General features: G+C 33.9%; 1 protein-coding gene and 1 non-coding gene across 2 annotated transcripts in view; one reads left to right on the top strand and one right to left on the bottom strand.

Moving 5' to 3' along the window:
• LOC145780668 (uncharacterized) overlaps nucleotides 1–19955 on the top strand; it is a 96024-nt gene that overhangs the window by 68167 nt on the left and 7902 nt on the right. The window contains exons 7-13 of the mRNA XM_082592289.1: nucleotides 1994–2116; nucleotides 4017–4142; nucleotides 9308–9424; nucleotides 10675–10797; nucleotides 11582–12340; nucleotides 12691–12813; nucleotides 13521–13646. Of these exons, the coding sequence (XP_082448415.1) occupies nucleotides 1994–2116; nucleotides 4017–4142; nucleotides 9308–9424; nucleotides 10675–10797; nucleotides 11582–12340; nucleotides 12691–12813; nucleotides 13521–13646 (1497 nt within the window). The remainder of the gene's footprint in view (nucleotides 1–1993; nucleotides 2117–4016; nucleotides 4143–9307; nucleotides 9425–10674; nucleotides 10798–11581; nucleotides 12341–12690; nucleotides 12814–13520; nucleotides 13647–19955) is intronic.
• Nucleotides 2710–2818, bottom strand: LOC145781465 (U6 spliceosomal RNA). Its single transcript, XR_014290757.1, has one exon. It is a non-coding gene; the product is annotated as a U6 spliceosomal RNA (small nuclear RNA).

The raw sequence follows: 19955 nt of genomic DNA, 5'->3' as shown, positions 1-19955 counted from the left end.
TATAATTCACAAATTGTTCTGCAGGTCGGTATTTTCCAGTGCTTTGTGATTCTCAAACAACAATCCAACCACTTGCTGAAATTTACTATTTTGGCTGTTGAAGTTCATTAACTATAATGTTGTATAAGCAAAAATACCACAAAAACTATATTTTTGCTGTTTAGTCAAATTCTACTAGCAATAGAAGAAAAAGTTCTCTTAGAACAGATATAAATATGGGTCTTCTGAATCTTTTAAGCCATTAAACAGATTTCTAGCACCAGTAGAAGTGGAGATAGAGCAATTTTGACCTTGCGTGACCTTTGACCTCAGGTAGGAGGGTCAATTTAGGGGTAGGAAAACCAAAATTATGTTCGGGGTTGTTTTTTAGGCCCAAAGACAACATTACAACACCTTAAATCAAAATCCAAAACATTAAGTGAAATTCACTCCACCCTACTACTCAAGATGTAATAAACTGGGTGGACATAATTGCTGAAAGAAAGCCAGCCGTGAGAGAGCAACCGGTTACCGGTCACCCTACTCTCGTTAATGCTGACGGCTTAGTACTATGAGAACTTTATCTTCTAATTCCCCGATGCTTGGTTCAAGTATTGGACTCACTCTTTTCACCAAGTCAACAAAATCTTTTATATTATTATGAGTCAGCAAAGAGTAAAAAAATCTTAAAAATTTTCAGACAGACATTAGCAATAGCGGTAATCAAAATCTGCAAAATGTGACAAACCGCATTTACAGATTACCGTCATGGACATATCTATAAAAATAAAATAAATCTTTTGCACTCCTTAAGGTTGCCTTTTGAAACTTATTAGATCAATATCGCAGATTAATAGAAGTCCCTGTTAACTTTGGACTACTTCATTACATCTACAATAAAATATAATACAAAACTGATAAAATGCTAATGCCAGTCTATCAACTTTAGCGTATCAGACACAAGCGACAAAACCAAGTGGAAGCATTTCCAGCAGCAACCAGTCAGAAGAAATAACTTGCATCAACGTGAATGGATCGTGTTTGTGTATGAGTGGGATGACATTTGACCTATTCAATTGCCTTGGTAACGCAATTGTTGCATCAGTTTTGATAAATTACTGTTAACCAAACCAAATTGTCAAACAAACAAAAAATCGTCATAGAGCATTTGCTTTCACTGACAAATATTTGCATCATTGGAGGCAAGTATTCCATCCAAAGTGTGCTTGGTGGAGTTGAATATCTTCAACCTTTTCATTGTTCATAGCTCTCGTATTACACTCTTTGGTAACGGTCTGCTGCTGTTCACAACTGGGCAACGACACAAGTGATATAAAAATCGAACGACAGAGTTTTGCAAGCGCCTTATTTAAACAAGACGCATTCTACAGGTGTAAAATAATAATTTGTTGAAAAAAAGCTTCACGTGATGAAAAGAAATAACATCATTGTGTTTTCTTCTATCTACAAAAATACTGTAAAATCTTTATGGGCCAGTTCAAATTATTTGCATTTGTAAAAATAAAATTAATACTGCACAAATGTGACCAATTCGTCGAAAAGAAATGACCACCATGCATTATATTGAACAGATGAAGATGGAAGCTATGATATTTCAACAATTGGGACCTTGCGGCACACAACGCTGATCAACATACAAGGAAGACACGTTCGTTCGGATGTATTCTTACATTATTGTTTCAGCTGTTCAGGTAAACTATTGTTGTGTGAGCATAATTGGCAGCAATCTATCACATTTCCCTATCTTACGCATTAACCATTAACTCAAAATTTAATGTTGAACACGTGAAATTTCACTCTAATATCCAACAAATTTTGTCAGTTTAATTATGTGAATAAAATGCATGCTTTGTGTTAGATGTTTGCATTAATTTTCCAAAAAAATTATAAAATATTTATCGCAAAAGTCATCTGGCTGTCGTTGTCGTGTGTCAAATGTGCATTGCAAAAGTCAAATGGGCTTTACATATCAACAAGGGTTGTATGTGTTTAGATGTGAATGAGTGTTTTAATCGTACGGATAGCTGCGCCCTACAAGCGACTTGTAACAGCACTGAAGGAAACTTTACATGTTCTTGTAACGAGGGATGGAAGGGAAACGGCTCGTCGTGCCAAGGTGAGTTCCTGTTTGCGATGACAAACCATTGAAAATCCAAAATGGTTGTATTCAATTTAGCACATCCAGTAGCTATATCGAGAGATCGATTTCAATATTTCAGCTTTCCGATTCTAATTCTCCTAGCAAGGAGATTAGCTTTAGTCGTTTGATTATACTTAGTTAACTGGTAGAGTATGTATTTGTAGTACACGTAATAGGCTACGTCAGGGGTCACCAACTGGCGGCCCGCGAGCCGCATGCAACCGCCACGCTGTATCGCTGCGGCCCGCGGAAAGCATCAGCAATCAGCATACAAGTATAACCAAAAATACTTTTCTTGAGGAGTTAAAGAGCACGAAGGCAAGAAATACTTTCCGGGAAGCATATTTTCGCTTTGCATACGATTCCACCGACCGACCAATCAGATTATAGTTGTAGGTGGGGGTTGTTTAAAGTTATTCGAATGCGATGTCCAGCCACACTGTCCCAGTGGTTGATTAAAACGTCTGTTTTCGAATTTTTGTTTTCAAAGTATTATATATAAATTTAAAGAATTTTTCTGATTGTATTATGAAAATATTTAGCTTAGTGGGCTACTGCAATTTTTTTTTTTTTATTTGGAACGCTTCACGATTTTGCGTGTCATCCTTGCGCAAGGGCCATGCTAATCTTCTCTGTATCGTTCCAATTTTAATATATGTAGGCTGCCGAAGCAAGTACTGCTAAACGTTGTTAATCAACAAATTCTTGCCACGCTGATAAGCACCGCAAGTGACAGTTGACTATAACAAAAGAAAGACGGTTTTATAGACTCTCACAAAAAGGATGAAAAACCAACTCATTGCTTTTTTAGAGGGAAGACTGTTCATGAATTACGATTTTTCGGTGATTTTCACAAGCGTTTGTTTCATGATGCCTGGTTTCTTTTTCCCTGTTATTGTAGCCTATTTTTCTCTGATATGTTTGCAGGGCACTATTGTTGCCTGCATTGCGATGTGTCAAACATCTCCTTGTTTACTGAAATTGTTAATTGCAAGATATCTTTTGTGAAGCGAAGTGGCAACACCACTCTTGCTTGGCGATGAATATTCTGATTAAACCGCTAGCCTCGCTATAAATGCGCAAAACAAGTGGCCTCGTTTACTAAGCATTGTTAAAAAAGTCAAAAGTGTTGTAAAAGGAGCTTAGCCTGGCACTCTGGCAGTAGCGTTGTTCGATTAATTTTGTTGATGCGGTATTCTAACATAAATATGAACAACATATAACGCTGGATACTGGATACGAAATGCGTTCTTTTCTAGAATAAGAGTCAACCTACCTAACATTTTATTAGTGCGGCCCGCCACAGCTCTTCCTAGTGCCAAAGTGGCCCGCATGCAAAAAAGGTTGGTGACCCCTGGGCTACGTTAACAGAACTTGAACATTACATGAATAAAATTGTTTTGTATATGAAGTCATAAACAATTGATTGATAGACATTTTTCAATGGTTTAGAGCAAGGGCCTCAAACTTGTAGTGTACGTATTACATGAGGTTGCACTCATTAGTATCGAACCCTAATTGCTCATGATGAGCCCAGCTTTAAGGGCGAAACACGTGTCTTATATCGTTGTGAACTCTTGCTACACTCGACTGCCGAAAAACAATGTTTTCTGCAATCTTTCGAGAGACATACAAGACACGCGCATGACGCTGCGTGGTTAAAATCCGTATCCATTGCAGTTGTAGTACCTAACATGACGCAACTTGTAAACCCACCAACAGCTAAAAAATAACAAGCAACTTTTCTTCACTGCAAGTAAAGTAACACAAACAGTAGTTGATTAGTAATACTGTGTCTTGGTCTTGTCTTGCGAAACTTGAAAACAAGCGCGAAAATTTGCGTTGGACATTTAGTGTCATTTCATCAAAATAACAGATATCGATGAGTGTCTAGAGGGTTTGGACAATTGTGACAAACAACACGCCATGTGCAGCAACACCTTTGGAAGTTTTACGTGTACGTGTTTGGATGGCTACACTGGAAACGGATCACAATGTTCAGGTGAGATGTTGTGTTTGTAAACAGGCATGGACTTATCACAAACGATTCCTAAGTTTTTTCAGCTTAATGTTTCTAATTTGCTGTTCACATATTTAAAAATCATATTTCCAGTAAAGTCGGTTTCATCACAACTGATATTAACGAGAATCGATTTTAATATATGACAGTATTTTTTTGCCATTTTTCTTTTCCATACTCTTTTTCTCTCTTCTTTTTTCTTCTAGCTCTTTTTTATCCTTTCTCTTCTTACTTTTTTTGCTCGTTTTACTCTTCCCGCTCTTTCTACTGTATTTGCTCTTTCTGCTCTTACGGTCTTTCTGTGTTTCATTGTTTTTTGCTCTTCGTGCCTTACCTGGTTTTTCGCTTTGTGCCTTACCTGATCTGTATGCTCTTTCTAAGCACTTGAAGGTTTATTTTTAAGTGGAAAAATATTAGGAAAACGGTCAAGAGGAGCTCAAAGATTGACATTTTTGCACAATTTTCAACCACATATCAAAAACCCTACTAAAATTTGGCAAAACGCACGAGATCGATCAAACTGGAACATCATTGTACATCGAAGGCTGCATCAGCTATGATACCTACAGAGAGATGCTCTTTCTACCCTTCTCCCTCATCCTGTTGCACATGTTTATTTTTCACTTCAAGCTCTTCTTCTTGTTGCTGTTCTTGATATTCCTGCGCTTTTTATTGTTTTTTTTTATGTTCTTCTTGCTCTTCTTGCTTCCCATGCTGTTCTGCTGTTCCTGCTGTTTCGATTGTTCCTGCTGTTATTGCTCTTTCTACTCTTCTTGCTTTTCATGCTCTTCCTCTTTAACTGCCCATCTTGCTCTTTTTGTTCTTCTTGTTTATTTTGTTCTTTTTTAACTTTTTAAGTAGGAAACAAAATTTAAACACATTGTAATGCTTTTACAAACACTTTTACAGGTTTTTCCCTTTTTGCACCACTGTCCACCACTAATCTTATTCTCATGGTTTTATTACAGCCGCCCATAAATTATATTAGTCTTTCAGTGATAGTTTACAATTAAAATTAATCTTCTCATCATTATTATGTGTGTTTGGAATATTTAGTGTCATTTTAACAAAATTGACAGATACCAGTTTAAATTTCAAACAAAGCTATTTCCAACGCTTCGTCAGTTGTACAGAATTGACTTGTTTAAGGAGAACGCTTCCAGCCAGCAAATCAGTCATAATGATATCGATTCAACTTTTACAGACGTTATATCAATGTACAAAACGACTGTTGTCTGTCTGGGTAACACCCTAAATCACATCCCAGAGAATACAGCATGCTTTGGATGCCTGATAGAGAGTGTTATCTTCTTCATCATGTTGTATTTTATTTTCATTCAGACGTTTTCTAAAATGTGGACCAACTTCACAGCATTACAGTTTTGTTAATTGTGTTGATTGTATTTCTAATATGAAATTAAAACTGAGAAGAAATTTCTAAATACATTTGCTATGTTCAGTGTAAGACACTGAGCTTTACTTCAAAAAATGAACTATGATAAACATAACAAATGTTAACCAAACTACCATTGCTGATAATTGATTAGATGTGGATGGATTGAATGTTACCACGAATGATGGAGCCGCTGCATCCCCGCAATGTGTAGACAAAGATCAAAACTGCAAATGTTTGGACGTTTTTATATACCCTGTGGTCAATTGTACAGGTAAATAATATTTTTCCATGCAGTTCATTCGATTGGTTTAACTACTTCAAACCTATTGAGGAAATTTCGTGGCGTAGCTTATTTATTGCTTACAAGTGAATTGCGTACGTCTGACGGTTTGATACTCCAACACAAATAGTTTCTTTTAAACTTTTTGTACAGTTTGCCGATTGAGCACTTTACTGGAGTCACCTTGCTGTGCATTGCGCAAAGCTCACTGCTTGCAGATTGAGCACTTTGGCAAGGTTGGCAGTAGTACCATTTTAGAGCTTAGGTTCCACAAATGGGAAAACGTAAAACGGAGGTATATATCTCCGTGGCCATACCCAGTGTACCTACTGCACTGAGAAGGTCGGAATGCCGTAACGGTGTGCACTGTCTGCACATATTTATTGCAGGTATGCATACTAGGGCTGGTTGAAACAAAATTATGCCAAAAATCAAAAGTTTTTTAGTCATTTCGCTTTGAAATGAAAAACGAAACACTAAAAACGACCAAAACTTAAAAAGCGCCCCAACAACCAAACCGTATATCCAATGTGTTATTGCGCAATTTAGAGTGCAACCCACTATTGAGATTGTGTCAGTGAAGTGGGGTCTGGAAATTATTCTGAAATAAGTGAACAATTACTCATTACTGTACAAGTCATTAAACTGTGTATTGGTTATATATTTGTGACTACTTGACCACTATGACTTGTGAATATTATTTGTAACGACCAAGCAAAGAGAATCCGACTTCGGATGTTATATATATGTGTGATTGTTAGAGGACAGCTTAACTTTTCCATGTCAAGTACTCTTTGCTTATTCACACAAGAATATCAAGACTTGCAAACAAAAGAATGGTCTCACTTCATTGATTTCGTAGGCTATGGATGCTTTTCCTTTTAACAGCTAGAATAGACTATTTTCATAAGGACGTTTTTATGAAAATAGAGGTCCAAGGTTATGGACGACGAGACTGCTGATTGGCTGATGATTTCCTGCCCTCCATTCTAGCCGGGAAAGATCTGCACATACGCCGATAATGAAAAAAAAGCTAGATGGAAAAAAAATGCCTTTTTTGTTCCTTATTGTTGCCTCTTGAAACATATGAGACTGAAACCGTAGATTAATAGAAGTCACTGTTAACTTGGAACTACTTTGTCGCCTCTACCAGATAAAATATAATAAGTTACATACCGTAATTGATGAAATGCTAATGAAATACATAACTATTAAAATGCTAATGCTAGAGTGTCGACGTTAGCGTTTCAGACACTAACGACAAAAAGAAATGGAACTATTTTCAGCAGCAACCAGTCAGAAGAAATAACTTGCATCAACGTGAATGAAACGTGCTCGTGTACGAGTGGGATGATATTTGAATCATTCAATTGCCTTGGTAACTCAATTGTGACATCAGTTTTGAAAAGTTATCATTTACCACATCAACGTAAAATGGTGATAGAAGAACTTTAGTTTTACCTTGCTTTCACTTACAAAATTTTGTAGTATAGGAGGCAATTTTCCTTCCCAAGTGTTCTTGGTGAAGTAAAGTAAATAGAGACTTCTTTATTGTTTATAAACTCTTTGGTGACGGCCTGCTGCTGACAACTAGTCAATAGCACGAGTATTATAAAATAAGCTAAACTATCATTAAGTTTTGCAAGCGATGAACTGCTAAACTATTTCACAAACAAGAACAACTTGAACTGGCTTATCAGGAGTTTACCACAGTTTTTGTAAATAACATGTTAAATGTCATGATTTCGATTTATTACATGAGACTTTTGATTAATACACCAACTATCAGAAAATATTGTGTTTTCGTAATTAATTTCAATTTTAAGAACTGTAGATTTTCTCCATAGTGTTTTGTGATTCGATGTAGTTTTGTTGTCAACGACAGCATTTGTAATTTAAGATTACAAAATATTTTTGAACAATGCTACAAATTCTTAAGTCTAAAGGGATTTTAACAGTTAAAATTTTAAAAGTCAAATGTTTTTCAAAAATGAATTTACTAAACAAAAGCCTCAAGTTGTAAATTGAAATGATATCATTTCATTTTGTTTTTATGCAAAGAATGCAATTTGGGTAGAAAGTTTACTTTTATAAACCATTAACATTTGGTAGTGGAAGGTGACCATAGTTGTGCAATGTGCAGGTTCCATAGTTGTGCATGTGCCATTTCCCGCCATTTCATGCATGGTTGATCAAGCATGACACCCCTCATGTGATGCCTCTAAGTAATGTGCTAATTTCTTATAAGTAACAGATTTCTCGTGCGTACTGTTTGCGAGCTGTTGCTGTAAATGTTAGTTTGTTGCATTTTTCCCTGGTTTTTGAGATATCAGATAAGTTGTCATTTTGAATAGATGTTGGTTCTCTAAGAAAGTGAGCTTATTTGTGGAGCTTGAGCTTCATAGAGCTTGCATTGCCTGCACTTCGTTGTACTGCAATATTAAAGTTAATACACAAAACCGTTGCACAATTAAAGAATCAAAATGCACAACTATGGACACCCATGACCATAGTTGTGCAATTTCAGTCACCGTTTTAAAACGTCAAAAGCACCTATCAATTTATTTGCAAAACTTTATTTTTGTAGTTTTTTTTTTGGTAAATGCTTGTACTATAACCACATCGTAACGTTTATTTGCTAACTTTACTCATGCTTCAGTTTTTGATTAAAATGTTAAAAATTGCACAACTATGGTCACCTTCCCCTATGTGAACAAAATAGGCAGTTTTTCAAATGTTAATATTATACCATTTTGTTGTTGTTTCGGTGGACTGTATGTTTCTCTAGTATTTTTTTATACAATAATTTTTATTACAGGCTTAATAAGAGCTATATTCATAGACGAAACTATTCGCCATTTTGTTTGTTTTTATAAAGTTAAATGTTGCGTTGTGGCTCACTTATATCTGATTACGGTTAGCAAAGCACTATTGTAAACCCCTAACAAATCAGTTCAAATTATTTACATTTGCAAAATAAAGTTGACATTGCACAACTGTTACCAAATCGTAGAAAGGAAATCATCATTATTAATTATATTAAACAGATGTAGATGGAATCTTTGTTACTTCAGCAAGTGGGAACTTGTCGCACACATTGGGAAACTACACACAAGGAAGACACGTCTGTTCGGATCTATTATTATATTATTCTTTCAGTTGTTCAGGTAAACTATTCTTGCGTGAGCTTGATTGGCAGCAATTTATCACATTTCCCTATCTTACACATTAACCATTAATTTAGAATTTATTGTTAAACACGTGAAGTTTCACTCTAATTGCCAACATACTTTGTCAGTTTATTTATGTGAATAAAATGTATGCTTTACGTGTCAGTTGTTTGCATTCACTTTTCTTAAAAATAATAAAATGTTTATCGCAAAAGTCATCTGGCTGTCGTTGTCGTGTGTCAAATGTGCATCGCAAAAGTCAAATGTGTTTTACATACCAACAAGGGTTGAATGTGTTTAGATGTGAATGAGTGTTTTGATCGTACGGATAGCTGCCATGAACAAGCGACTTGTAACAACACTGAAGGAAGCTTTACATGTTCTTGTAACAAGGGATGGAAGGGAAACGGCTTGTTGTGTCAAGGGGAGTTCCTGTTTGCGATGACAAAACATTGAAAATCACAAATGATTGTATTAAATTTATCACATCTAGTAGCTATATTTAACGTGAGATCGATATCAATATTTCAGCTTTCCGATTCTAATTTTCATCTTACTCATCTTGCTCTTTTTGAACATCTTGCTCTTGCTCATTTTGATCTTTTTGCTCGTCTTGTTCTTGATGCTTTTCTTGCTCTTCTTGTTTTTCTAACTTATGAAGTAGGAAACAAAATTAAAACACATTGTAATGTTATTACGAACATGACTTTGTTTGAAATTATCTCTGTTAAAATTTAACACCCGATTTCCTACCAGTCTGAAATTCCTAAAATGAAAGATTTCCGTGTCGGTTCATTTGCGACACACGTAATGAATATCTACGAGATGACCGATACGAGATTCGTGGAGGTCTGGATTTCATATCGGTAGTTTTGACAGAAGGGAAGCCGATATCAAGTTGTTGCGGGTGATGTAACCACGCCTCACTGAGATCCTAGCAATGAGATTAGCTTTAGTCGTTTGTTTATACTTAGTTAACTGGTAGAGTATGTATTTGTAGTACACGTAATACGTTAACAGAACTTGAATATAACATGAATAAAATTGTTTTGTTTGTAAAGTCATAAACAATTGATTGATAGACATTTTTCAATGGGTTAGAACAAGGGCCTCAAACTTGTAGTGTACATATTACATTTTTAAATCCATAGAATAAATATTTACTGTAGAATAATTTCAAAGTTTAAAAATGCATCACGAGCCGCACCAAAAGTCCTCGCGAGCCGCGTGTTTGAGACCCTTGGACTAGACTGTTAGTTGCGTTTTAGTGAGTAATTGACAATATATGTTCCAGTAATTTGCAATCGATAACTGAAAGATATGCAACATTTACAAACTGAATATTTTTTATTCTTGTTACTTATGTACGTTTTAAGCTACAATATTTTTTACCAAAGTCATCTGCAATCTTTCAAGAGACATACAAGACACGCGCATAAAGCTGCGTGGTTAAAATCAGTATCCATTGCAGTTGTAGCAACATGACGCAACTCGCAAACCCACCAATAGCTAAAAAATAGCAAGAAACTTTTTTTAACTCCAAGTGAAATAACACAAACAGTAGTTGATTGGTAATATTCTCTCTTGTGTCTTGTCTTGCAAAACTTGAAAAAAATAGCTAAAAATTGTGTAATAAGTTCAACAAAATAATTTCAATAAAATTAACAGATATTCATGAGTGTCTTGAGAGTTTGGATAATTGTGACGAACACGCCATGTGTAGCAACACCCTTGGAAGTTTTACATGTATTTGTGTGGATGGTTACACTGGAAACGGAACCCATTGTTCAGGTGAGATATTGTGTTCTTGTTCTCTCGTGTTGTCGCTATATGTCAGGGCACTCGTTGGTTAGCCACTGCCTGGTGTCGTCATCAATGGAAGCCAGACCTTCCATACCATGAGGTGATCTGTATAGCCGGCAATCCTTGATAATGTGGGCTGCCGTCTGCATTTCACCACACTCACAAGCAGCACTATCTGCCAAGCCCCAGCGCAACATATCTGCACCATAGCGTCCAACACCAGTGAGCAAACGGTTACGCCTTGATGAGGCAAGTCTAGAGAGGCCATGGCCCAGCTGGTTCTCAGGCGGGGATCTAATTACTTGGCGAAGTGGGGATGTGCTGCTTGACCATTGTTCACACCATGCCGCGTGGCACCACTGTTTACTAGGGTTTCCACCAGAGGCTGCCAGAAGGTCTTGTGCAGCGCGTAATAATGGCTTTCTTGATTTTAACCGCTGCTTTGGAGGATATCTCAGTGTGGTTGCGTGTAGCAGATGGCCAGGGTTTAGGGCTTTACGGCTCAGGGAAAGAACAGCACGTTGGCGCCGTAGTGCAGCTGGCTCAATGTTTGCGAGGACAGGCAAGCAGTCAGTTGGAGTTGGACGGAGGCAACATGTGACAGTTCGCAGGCAAACGTTGTGTTTGTAACCAGGCATGGACTTATCACAAACGATTCCTAAGTTTTTTCAGCACAATGTTTCTAATTTGCTGTTTACATACGTAAAAAATAAATTTTCATTAAATTCGGTTTCATCATAATTAATGAGCAATCGACTTTAATATATGACAGGTTTCTTCTTGCACTTATTGTTCTCCATACAATTTTTCTTTCTTTTATTTTCCTCTACCTTGTTTTTTATCCTTTCTTATCTTTCTCTTCTTACACTTCTTACTCTTCTTACTCTTCTTACTCTTCATACTCTTCTTACTCTTTTTACTCTTCTTACTCCACTTACTCTTCTTACTTTTCTTACTCTTTTTACTCTTCTTATTCTTCTTACTCTTCTTACTCTTCTTACTCTTCTTACTCTTCTTACTCTTTTTACTTTTCTTACTCTTCTTACTCTTTTTACTCTTCTTATTCTTCTTACTCTTCGTACTCTTCTTACTCTTCTTACTCTTCTTACTCTTCCTACTTTTTCTACTTTTCTTACTCTTTTTACTTTTCTTACTCTTCTTAATCTTCTTACTCTTCTTACTCTTTTTACTTTTCTTACTCTTCTTACTCTTCTTACTCTTCGTACTCTTCTTACTCTTCTTACTCTTCTTACTCTTCTTACTCTTCTTACTCTTCTTACTCTTCTTACTCTTCTTACTCTTCTTACTCTTCTTACTCTTCTTACTCTCCTTACTCTTCTTACTCTTCGTACTCTTCTTACTCTTCTTATTCTTCTTACCCTTCTTACTCTTCTTACTCTTCTTACTCTTCTTACTCTTCTTACTCTTTCTACTGTATTTGCTCTTCTTGCTCTTACAGTCTTTCTGTGCTTCATGTTTTTTGCTCTTAGTGCCTTTACCTGGTTTTGTCGCTTTGTGCCTTACCTGATCTGTATGCTCTTCCTACTCTTTTCGCTCGCATCTTGTTTTGTTCATTTTCTTGTTGTTGTTTTTAATATTCCTGAATATTTTTGCTTGTTCTGTTCTTCCTACTCTTCTTGCTTTTCATGCTCTTCTTGTTTAACTGCCCTTCTTGCTTAATTCTGTAAAGATTTAACACTCAGTTTCCTCTTAGTCTAGGTTTTTCCCTTTTGTACCACTATACGTCTTATTCTCATGGTTTTATTAAAGCCGCCCATAACTTATATTGCTCTTTCAGTAATAGTTTACGATTAAAAGTAATCTTCTTATCACTATTATGTGTGTGTGGGATATTTAGTGTCATTTTAACAAAATTGACAGATATCGATGAGTGTGTGGATGGTGTGAATAATTGTGGCAAACACGCCACGTGTAGCAACACCCTTGGAAATTTTACGTGTACGTGTTTGGATGGTTACACTGGAAACGGATCCCATTGTTCAGGTGAGACGTTGTGTTTGTAACCAGACATGGACTTATCACAAACGATTCCTAAGTTATTTCAACACAATGTTTCTAAATTGCTGTTCACATACCGTACGCAAAAAATTATATCTTTGCTAAAGTCGGTTTCATTACAACGAGTAATCGAGTTTAATATATGACATTATTCTAATTGCTCTTATTGCTTCTTTTATTTTTTTTCCTCTTTTTGCTCTTAATGCTCTTGTTGATCATCCGGCTCTTAATGTTTTTCTTGTTTTTTTTTTTTATCATTTTTTTGGTTTTAATTCACTTTCCTTTCTTCTTTCCTGTCTTTCTCTTCTTTCTGTTTATTCTTATCCTGCTCTTCCAACGCTTTCTTTCACTTCGTTTTATTCTTCCTGTTTTTCTTCTTGCTTTTCTTGCTCTTCTTGTTTTTATAACTTTTGAAGTAGGAACAAAATTAGCAGGCTGCTTATTTAATGTTTTTACAAACATGAAGTTGTCTGACACTTTTCTAATTCTGTTAACTTTAAAACTCAATTTCATCTTAGTGTAAGTTTTAATCTTTATGCACCAATAAACTGTTTATTTCCTTGGTCTTATTACAGCCGCCCATAAATTAACTTACCGGTACTCTTGAAGTATTCGTTTACGATTAGAAGTAATCTTCTCATCACTATTGTGTGTGTTTAGGACATTTAGTATAAATTCAACAAAATTAACAGATATTCATGAGTGTCTGGAGAATTTGGATAATTGTGACAAACAACACGCCACGTGTAACAACACCCTTGGAAATTTTACGTGTACGTGTTTGGATGGTTACACTGGAAACGGATCCCATTGTTCAGGTGAGACGTTGTGTTTGTAAATAAACATGGACTTATCACAAACGATTCCTAAGTTGTTTCAACACAGTTTATCTAATTTGTTGTTTACATATGTAAAAACCTATACCATATTTTCCTTAATTTGGTTTCATCATAATTAACGAGCAATTGACTTTAATATATGACATTATTCTTTTTTGCTTTTCTTGCTCTTCCTGCTTATGATTCTCATCTTTCTCCACATGTTCCTCTTGCTCTTATTGCTAGTTTTATTTTTGTTTTTGGCTGTTTCTACCCATCTTGCTCTTCTTGCTTTTCGTGTTCTCATTGTTATTCTTATTGTTCTTCAAATCAGCTTGTGGTGTTGATATTTATCTATTTAAAACAAGCTAATTTCACGTTTCGTGAGTTACATAGAATTGACTTGTTTAGGGAGAACGCTTCCAGCCAGCAAATCAGTCATTATAACATCGATTTAGTTCTACAGATGTTATATCAATGTACAAAACGACTGTTGCCTGTCTGGGTAGCACTTTAAATCACACCCCAGATAATACAGAGTGCTTTGGATGCATGATGGAGAGTGTTATCTACTTTACAATGTTAGCTTATATTTTATTTTCATTCAGATGACTAGTATAAAAAGTATGAATGGGCTTGTAAATGTAAGAACCTTAAGTGGTGACGTCACAAGCACATTTGATTTTATACCACAAGCACATTTGATTTTATACCACAAGCACATTTGATTTTATACCACAAGCACATTTGATTTTATGTCAGAATTGAAAACCTAAATTGTGTTCTCACGGGAATTAGCTCACCACATTAATATTTCTGATAAAAAGGCTGATAAAAAGGTGTCATATTATGAAATAAGCGGGTAATTGAAAAATGCTCATAACATATATAAAACAGAGATTTTATATAGAGTTGCGTGGTGAAAAATGAATCTTCCCTAGCTAAAACATATAATGCAATCAACAGGCATACGCATCCAAGCATCAAAAATGGTGACTCTAACCGGTGAAGCTATAGAGAACACTCAAATGAACAGCTATAGAACAAATTTTTGTAACATATACTTCTACAATCTGACAACTAGAAAAAAATCAACAAACTCAACGCAATCTACATCACAAGTTGTTATCTAAACTTAAGACAAGCATGAACAAATACCAACTCTAGCAGAATGCGGGCACAAATTTTGCAACACGTAATGACACCTGATGATAAAAACACACAAACAAATCTATGAACACAGATTTTAACGTTACAAATTATGCAACAGGAACTTGTGATACTTTGTTGTAGTTTCTTAAGCTTGTAAAAACAAAATTGTAATTTGCTGAAAAATATTTTTAAGTTTGTAAAAAGAAAATTTAAGTTTGTGACTTAAAATAATTTTTCATGTGTATGTTTTTAGAGGTAGACTTTCAGATTACAATTTGTTGAAAACTATTTTTTTTTTATTTTAAGTTTGTAAGTTATGGAACTTGTAAGTTTGTAGTTTGTTAATTTATTTTAGTTGTAGGCTTTGCAATGAAAACTTTGTGATTTGTTAAAATTATTGTTCAGTTTGTAAACGAAAAGTTAAGTTGTGATTTAAAATAATTTTTCGTGTGTATGTTATTAGAATAATTTTTTTAGTTTACAATTTGTCAAAACTACTTTTTTTAGTTTGTAAACAAAACTTGACTATTTTTTTATTTAATATAATTTTTCGTGTGTCTTTGAGCAAACCTTTCATCATGTTTCCTTATTTCACATTTATTAACTTTACAAAATTATATTTGAATAATGTAAACTTGATATTCGATTTAACTTATAAATTAATTAAGATAATAATAACTCAAATTGATAGTTTTATTGTACATAGCTTCGTTTGAAACAAGAAAAAATTATGATAATGTTTAGTTTACAATAATTTATTACTACTTATTGCAAATTAATGTGAGTTATTCTTAGATTGATATTAGGTTTTCTTATTTCTAAAAAATAATACATCGGCTTATCTATTTTTTTATATGTTGCACAATTCAGTGTTTAAAGTTTTTAGAGTAAAAAATCAAGATGAGATATTCCAACAACTTTAAGCGTATTTCCAGCAACTTAAAGCACACTTATGATTTGCAAACTCTTAATTGCTTTTGTAATCTTAATCTAAAAGTCATAAAATACTTTGGATGTGTCACATGAGACTTTTTAAACGGCAACACCGTTTACTTAAGGTTTCACCCTCATTCTGTTCTGAAGGTTTCATTGTAGAGCTGTTGGATTCGTGATCGATCCCACGCTTACATTTGTGAAACGGATTAGTGCCTTGTTTATACCATGGTCACAAGTTTTTTTTCACATTTTCAACCCATGTTATTTTTGTTAAACACACGCATGGTTATTTTTGGTTATTTTTGCTATCAAACAAATTCTAAGATAATGTAAAACATTCACCAACATATTATAACTAGATTATCCTATAAAATTATATCTTTTTATTATATTCTTTATATATAAAATCAAATATAGTTATTAGTATCTGAATCCTTAACAGCCTGTTTAACCTTTAAAGGATCATCAGAAGGTCTTATTCAAATAGAACATTATTATTCTTATGATATATATATATATATAAATAATAAGAATATATATATATATGTATATGTATATTTTTTTATTTTTTGGGTTGAAAATGTGAAAAAAAACTTGTGACCATAGTATAAACAAGGCACTAATCCTTTTTACAAATGTAAGCGTGGGATCGATCACGGATCCAACAGCTCAACAATAAAACCTTCAGAACAGAATGAGGGTGAAACCTTAAGTAAACGGTGTTGCCGTTTAAAAAGTCTCATGTGACACATCCAAAGTATTTTATGATTTTTAGATTAAGATTACAAAAGCAATTAAGAGTTTGCAAATCATAAGTGTGCTTTAAGTTGCTGGAAATACGCTTAAAGTTGTTGGAATATCTCATCTTGATTTTTTACTCTAAAAACTTTAAACACTGAATTGTGCAACATATAAAAAAATAGATAAGCCGATGTATTATTTTTTAGAAATAAGAAAACCTAATATCAATCTTAGAATAACTCACATTAATTCGCAATAAGTAGTGATAAGTTATTGTAAACTGAACATTATCATAATTTTTTCTTGTTTCAAAACAAAGCTATGTACAATAAAACTATCAATTTGAGTTATTATTATCTTAATTAATTTATAAGTTAAATCAAATATCAAGTATTCAAGTTTACATTATTCAAATGTAATGTTGTAAAGTTAATAAATGTGAAATAAGGAAACATGATGAAAGGTTTGCTCAAAGAAAATACTCACGAAAAATTATTTTAGATAAAAAAAATAGTCAAGTTTTGTTTTACAAACTAAAAAAAGTAGTTTTGACAAATTGTAAACTAAAAAAATTATTCTAATAACATACACACGAAAAATTATTTTAAATCACAACTTAACTTTTCGTTTACAAACTGAACAATAATTTTAACAAATCACAAAGTTTTTATTGCAAAGCCTACAACTAAAATAAATTAACCAACTTACAAGTTCCATAACTTACAAACTTAAAATAAAAAAAAATAGTTTTCAACAAATTGTAATCTGAAAGTCTACCTCTAAAAACATACACATGAAAAATTATTTTAAGACACAAACTTAAATTTTCTTTTTACAAACTTAAAAATATTTTTCAGCAAATTACAATTTTGTTTTTACAAGCTTAAGAAACTAAAACAAAGTATCACAAGTTCCTGTTGCATAATTTGTAACGTTAAAATCTGTGCTTGTAGATTTGTTTGAGTGTTTTTATCATCAGGTGTCATTACGTGTTGCAAAATTTTTGCCCGCATTCTGCTAGAGTTGTTATTTGTGCATGCTTGTCTTAAGTTTAAATAACAATTTGTGATGTAGATTGCGTTGAGTTTGTTGATTTTTTTCTAGTTGTCAGATTGTAGAAGTATATGTTAAAACAATTTGTTCTATAACTGTTTATTTGGGTGTTCTTTATAACTTCACCACTTAGAGCCACCATTTTTGATGCTTGGATGCGTATGCCTGTTGATTGCATCAAATGTTTTTGCTAGGGAAGATTCATTTTTCACTACGCGACTTTATATAAAATCTCTGTTTTGTATTTGTTATGAGCATTTTTCAATTACCCGCTTATTTCATAATATGATGCTTTTTTATCAGCCATTTTATCAAAAACATTAATGTGGTGAGCTAATTCCCGTGAGAACACAATTTAGGTTTTCAATTCTGACATAAAATCAAATGTGCTTGTGGTATAAAATCAAATGTGCTTGTGCTAGTGGCGTCACCACTTGAGGTTATTTCATTTACAAGTCCATTCATACTTTCTATACTACTCAGATGTTTTCTAAAATGTGGACCAATTTCATAGCATTATAAATTTGTTAATTGCGTTGATTGTATTTCTAATATGAAACTAAAACTGTGAAGAAATTTCTAAACACATTTGCTATGTTCAATGTAAGACACTGAGCTTTACTTCATAAATGAACTAAGGTAAACATAACAAATGTTAACCAAACTACCATTGCTGATAATTGATTAGATGTGGATGGATTGATTTTTACCACGAATGATGGAGCCGCTGCTTCTCCACAATGTGTAGATACAGATGGAAACTGCACATGTTTGGACGTTTTCATATACCCTGTGGTCAATTGTACAGGTAAATAATATTTTTCCATCCAGTTCATTCGATTGGTTTAACTACTTCAAACCTATTGAGGAAATTTCGTGGCGTAGCTTATTTATTGCTTACAAGTGAATTTTGTACTTCGTCTAAATCAAAGTTTTTTGTTGTTGCTTCACTTTGGAATCGAAAACGAAACATTAAAAATGATCAAAACTCAAAAAAGTGCCCCAACAACCAAACCGTAGTTCCAATGTGACTTTGCGCGATTTAGAGTGCAGCCCACCATTAAGAGATTGTGTCAGTGAAGTGGAATCTTGGTATTTTTCTGGAAAAACAAAAATAATTACTGTACAAATCATTAAACTATGACTACTATGATTTGACATTAAACTATGACTACTATGTGAATATTGTTTGTAACAACCTAACAAAGAGAATCCGACTTGTGATGTTATATTTGTTTGTGATTGTTAGCGTGCAGCTCAACTTTTCCATGTCAATTACTGTCTAGCCTACTTCTTCGCAAAGACTTGTAAACAAAAGAATGGTCGCATTTCATTGAATTTGTATAAGCTATAGACGCTTTTCCTTTTAACAGCTAAAGTAGACGATTTTCATATGGACGTCTTTATGAAAATAAACTAAACGTGCTTTTTTATTCCTTACCGTTGCCTCTTGAAACTTATGACTGAAACCGTAGATTAATAGAAGTCACTGTTAATTTTAAAATACTTCCTTGCTTCTACCATATCAAATATAATTAATACATAATTGATGAAATCCTAATGAAATACGACAGTGATAAAATGCTAATGCTAGTCTATCAACCTTAGCGTTTCAGACACTTACCACGGAAGAGAATGGAACTATTTTCAGCAGCAACCAGTCAGAAGAAATAAATTGCATCAACGTGAATGGAACGTGTTCGTGTATGAGTGGGATGACATTGGAATCATTCAACTGCCTTGGTAACTCAATTGTGAAAACAATTTAGAAAGTTATCATTTATCAAACCAACGAAAAATGGTGATAAAAAATCTATAGTTTTACCTTGCTATCAGCTACAAAATTTGTAGTATTGAAAGCAATTATTCCTTCCCAAGTGTGCTTGGTGGAGGTAAGCAAATTGACTCTTGTTTATTGCTCATAGCTCTCGTTTTACAGTCTGTGGTGACGGTCTGCTGCTGCTGCTGACAACTAGTTAATAGCACGAGTAGTAACTTAAAATAAGCTCAACTATCACTGAGTTTTGTTAGTGATGAACTGGTAAACTATTTAACAAACAAAAACAACGTGAACTGGCTTATCAGGAGTTCAATACAATTTTAGTTATTAATATGTCAAATATCATGATTTCGATTTATTACATGAGACTTTTGATTAATATACCAACTTTCAGAAAATATCATGTTTTCGAAATCATTTTATATTTTTAGAATTGTAGCTTTCCTCCATAGTGTTTTTTGTGATCCGATGTAGTTTTACTTTCACTGACAGCATCGTAATTAAAGACCACAAAATATTATCGAGCAATGCTACAAATTACAAAGCCAAAAGTCGATTTAACAAAAGTCAAATGTTTTCGAAAAATATATTTACTAAACAAAAGTCTTTAGAGGTGAAAGAAAAAGTGTCATTTTATTTTTTTCTAT

The sequence above is a fragment of the Aplidium turbinatum genome, chromosome 12, assembly GCF_918807975.1.
Source record: "Aplidium turbinatum chromosome 12, kaAplTurb1.1, whole genome shotgun sequence".
NCBI lineage: Eukaryota > Metazoa > Chordata > Ascidiacea > Aplousobranchia > Polyclinidae > Aplidium > Aplidium turbinatum.
Note: the sequence above shows the minus strand (reverse complement) of the source record. Positions and strands in the feature narration are given on the sequence as shown.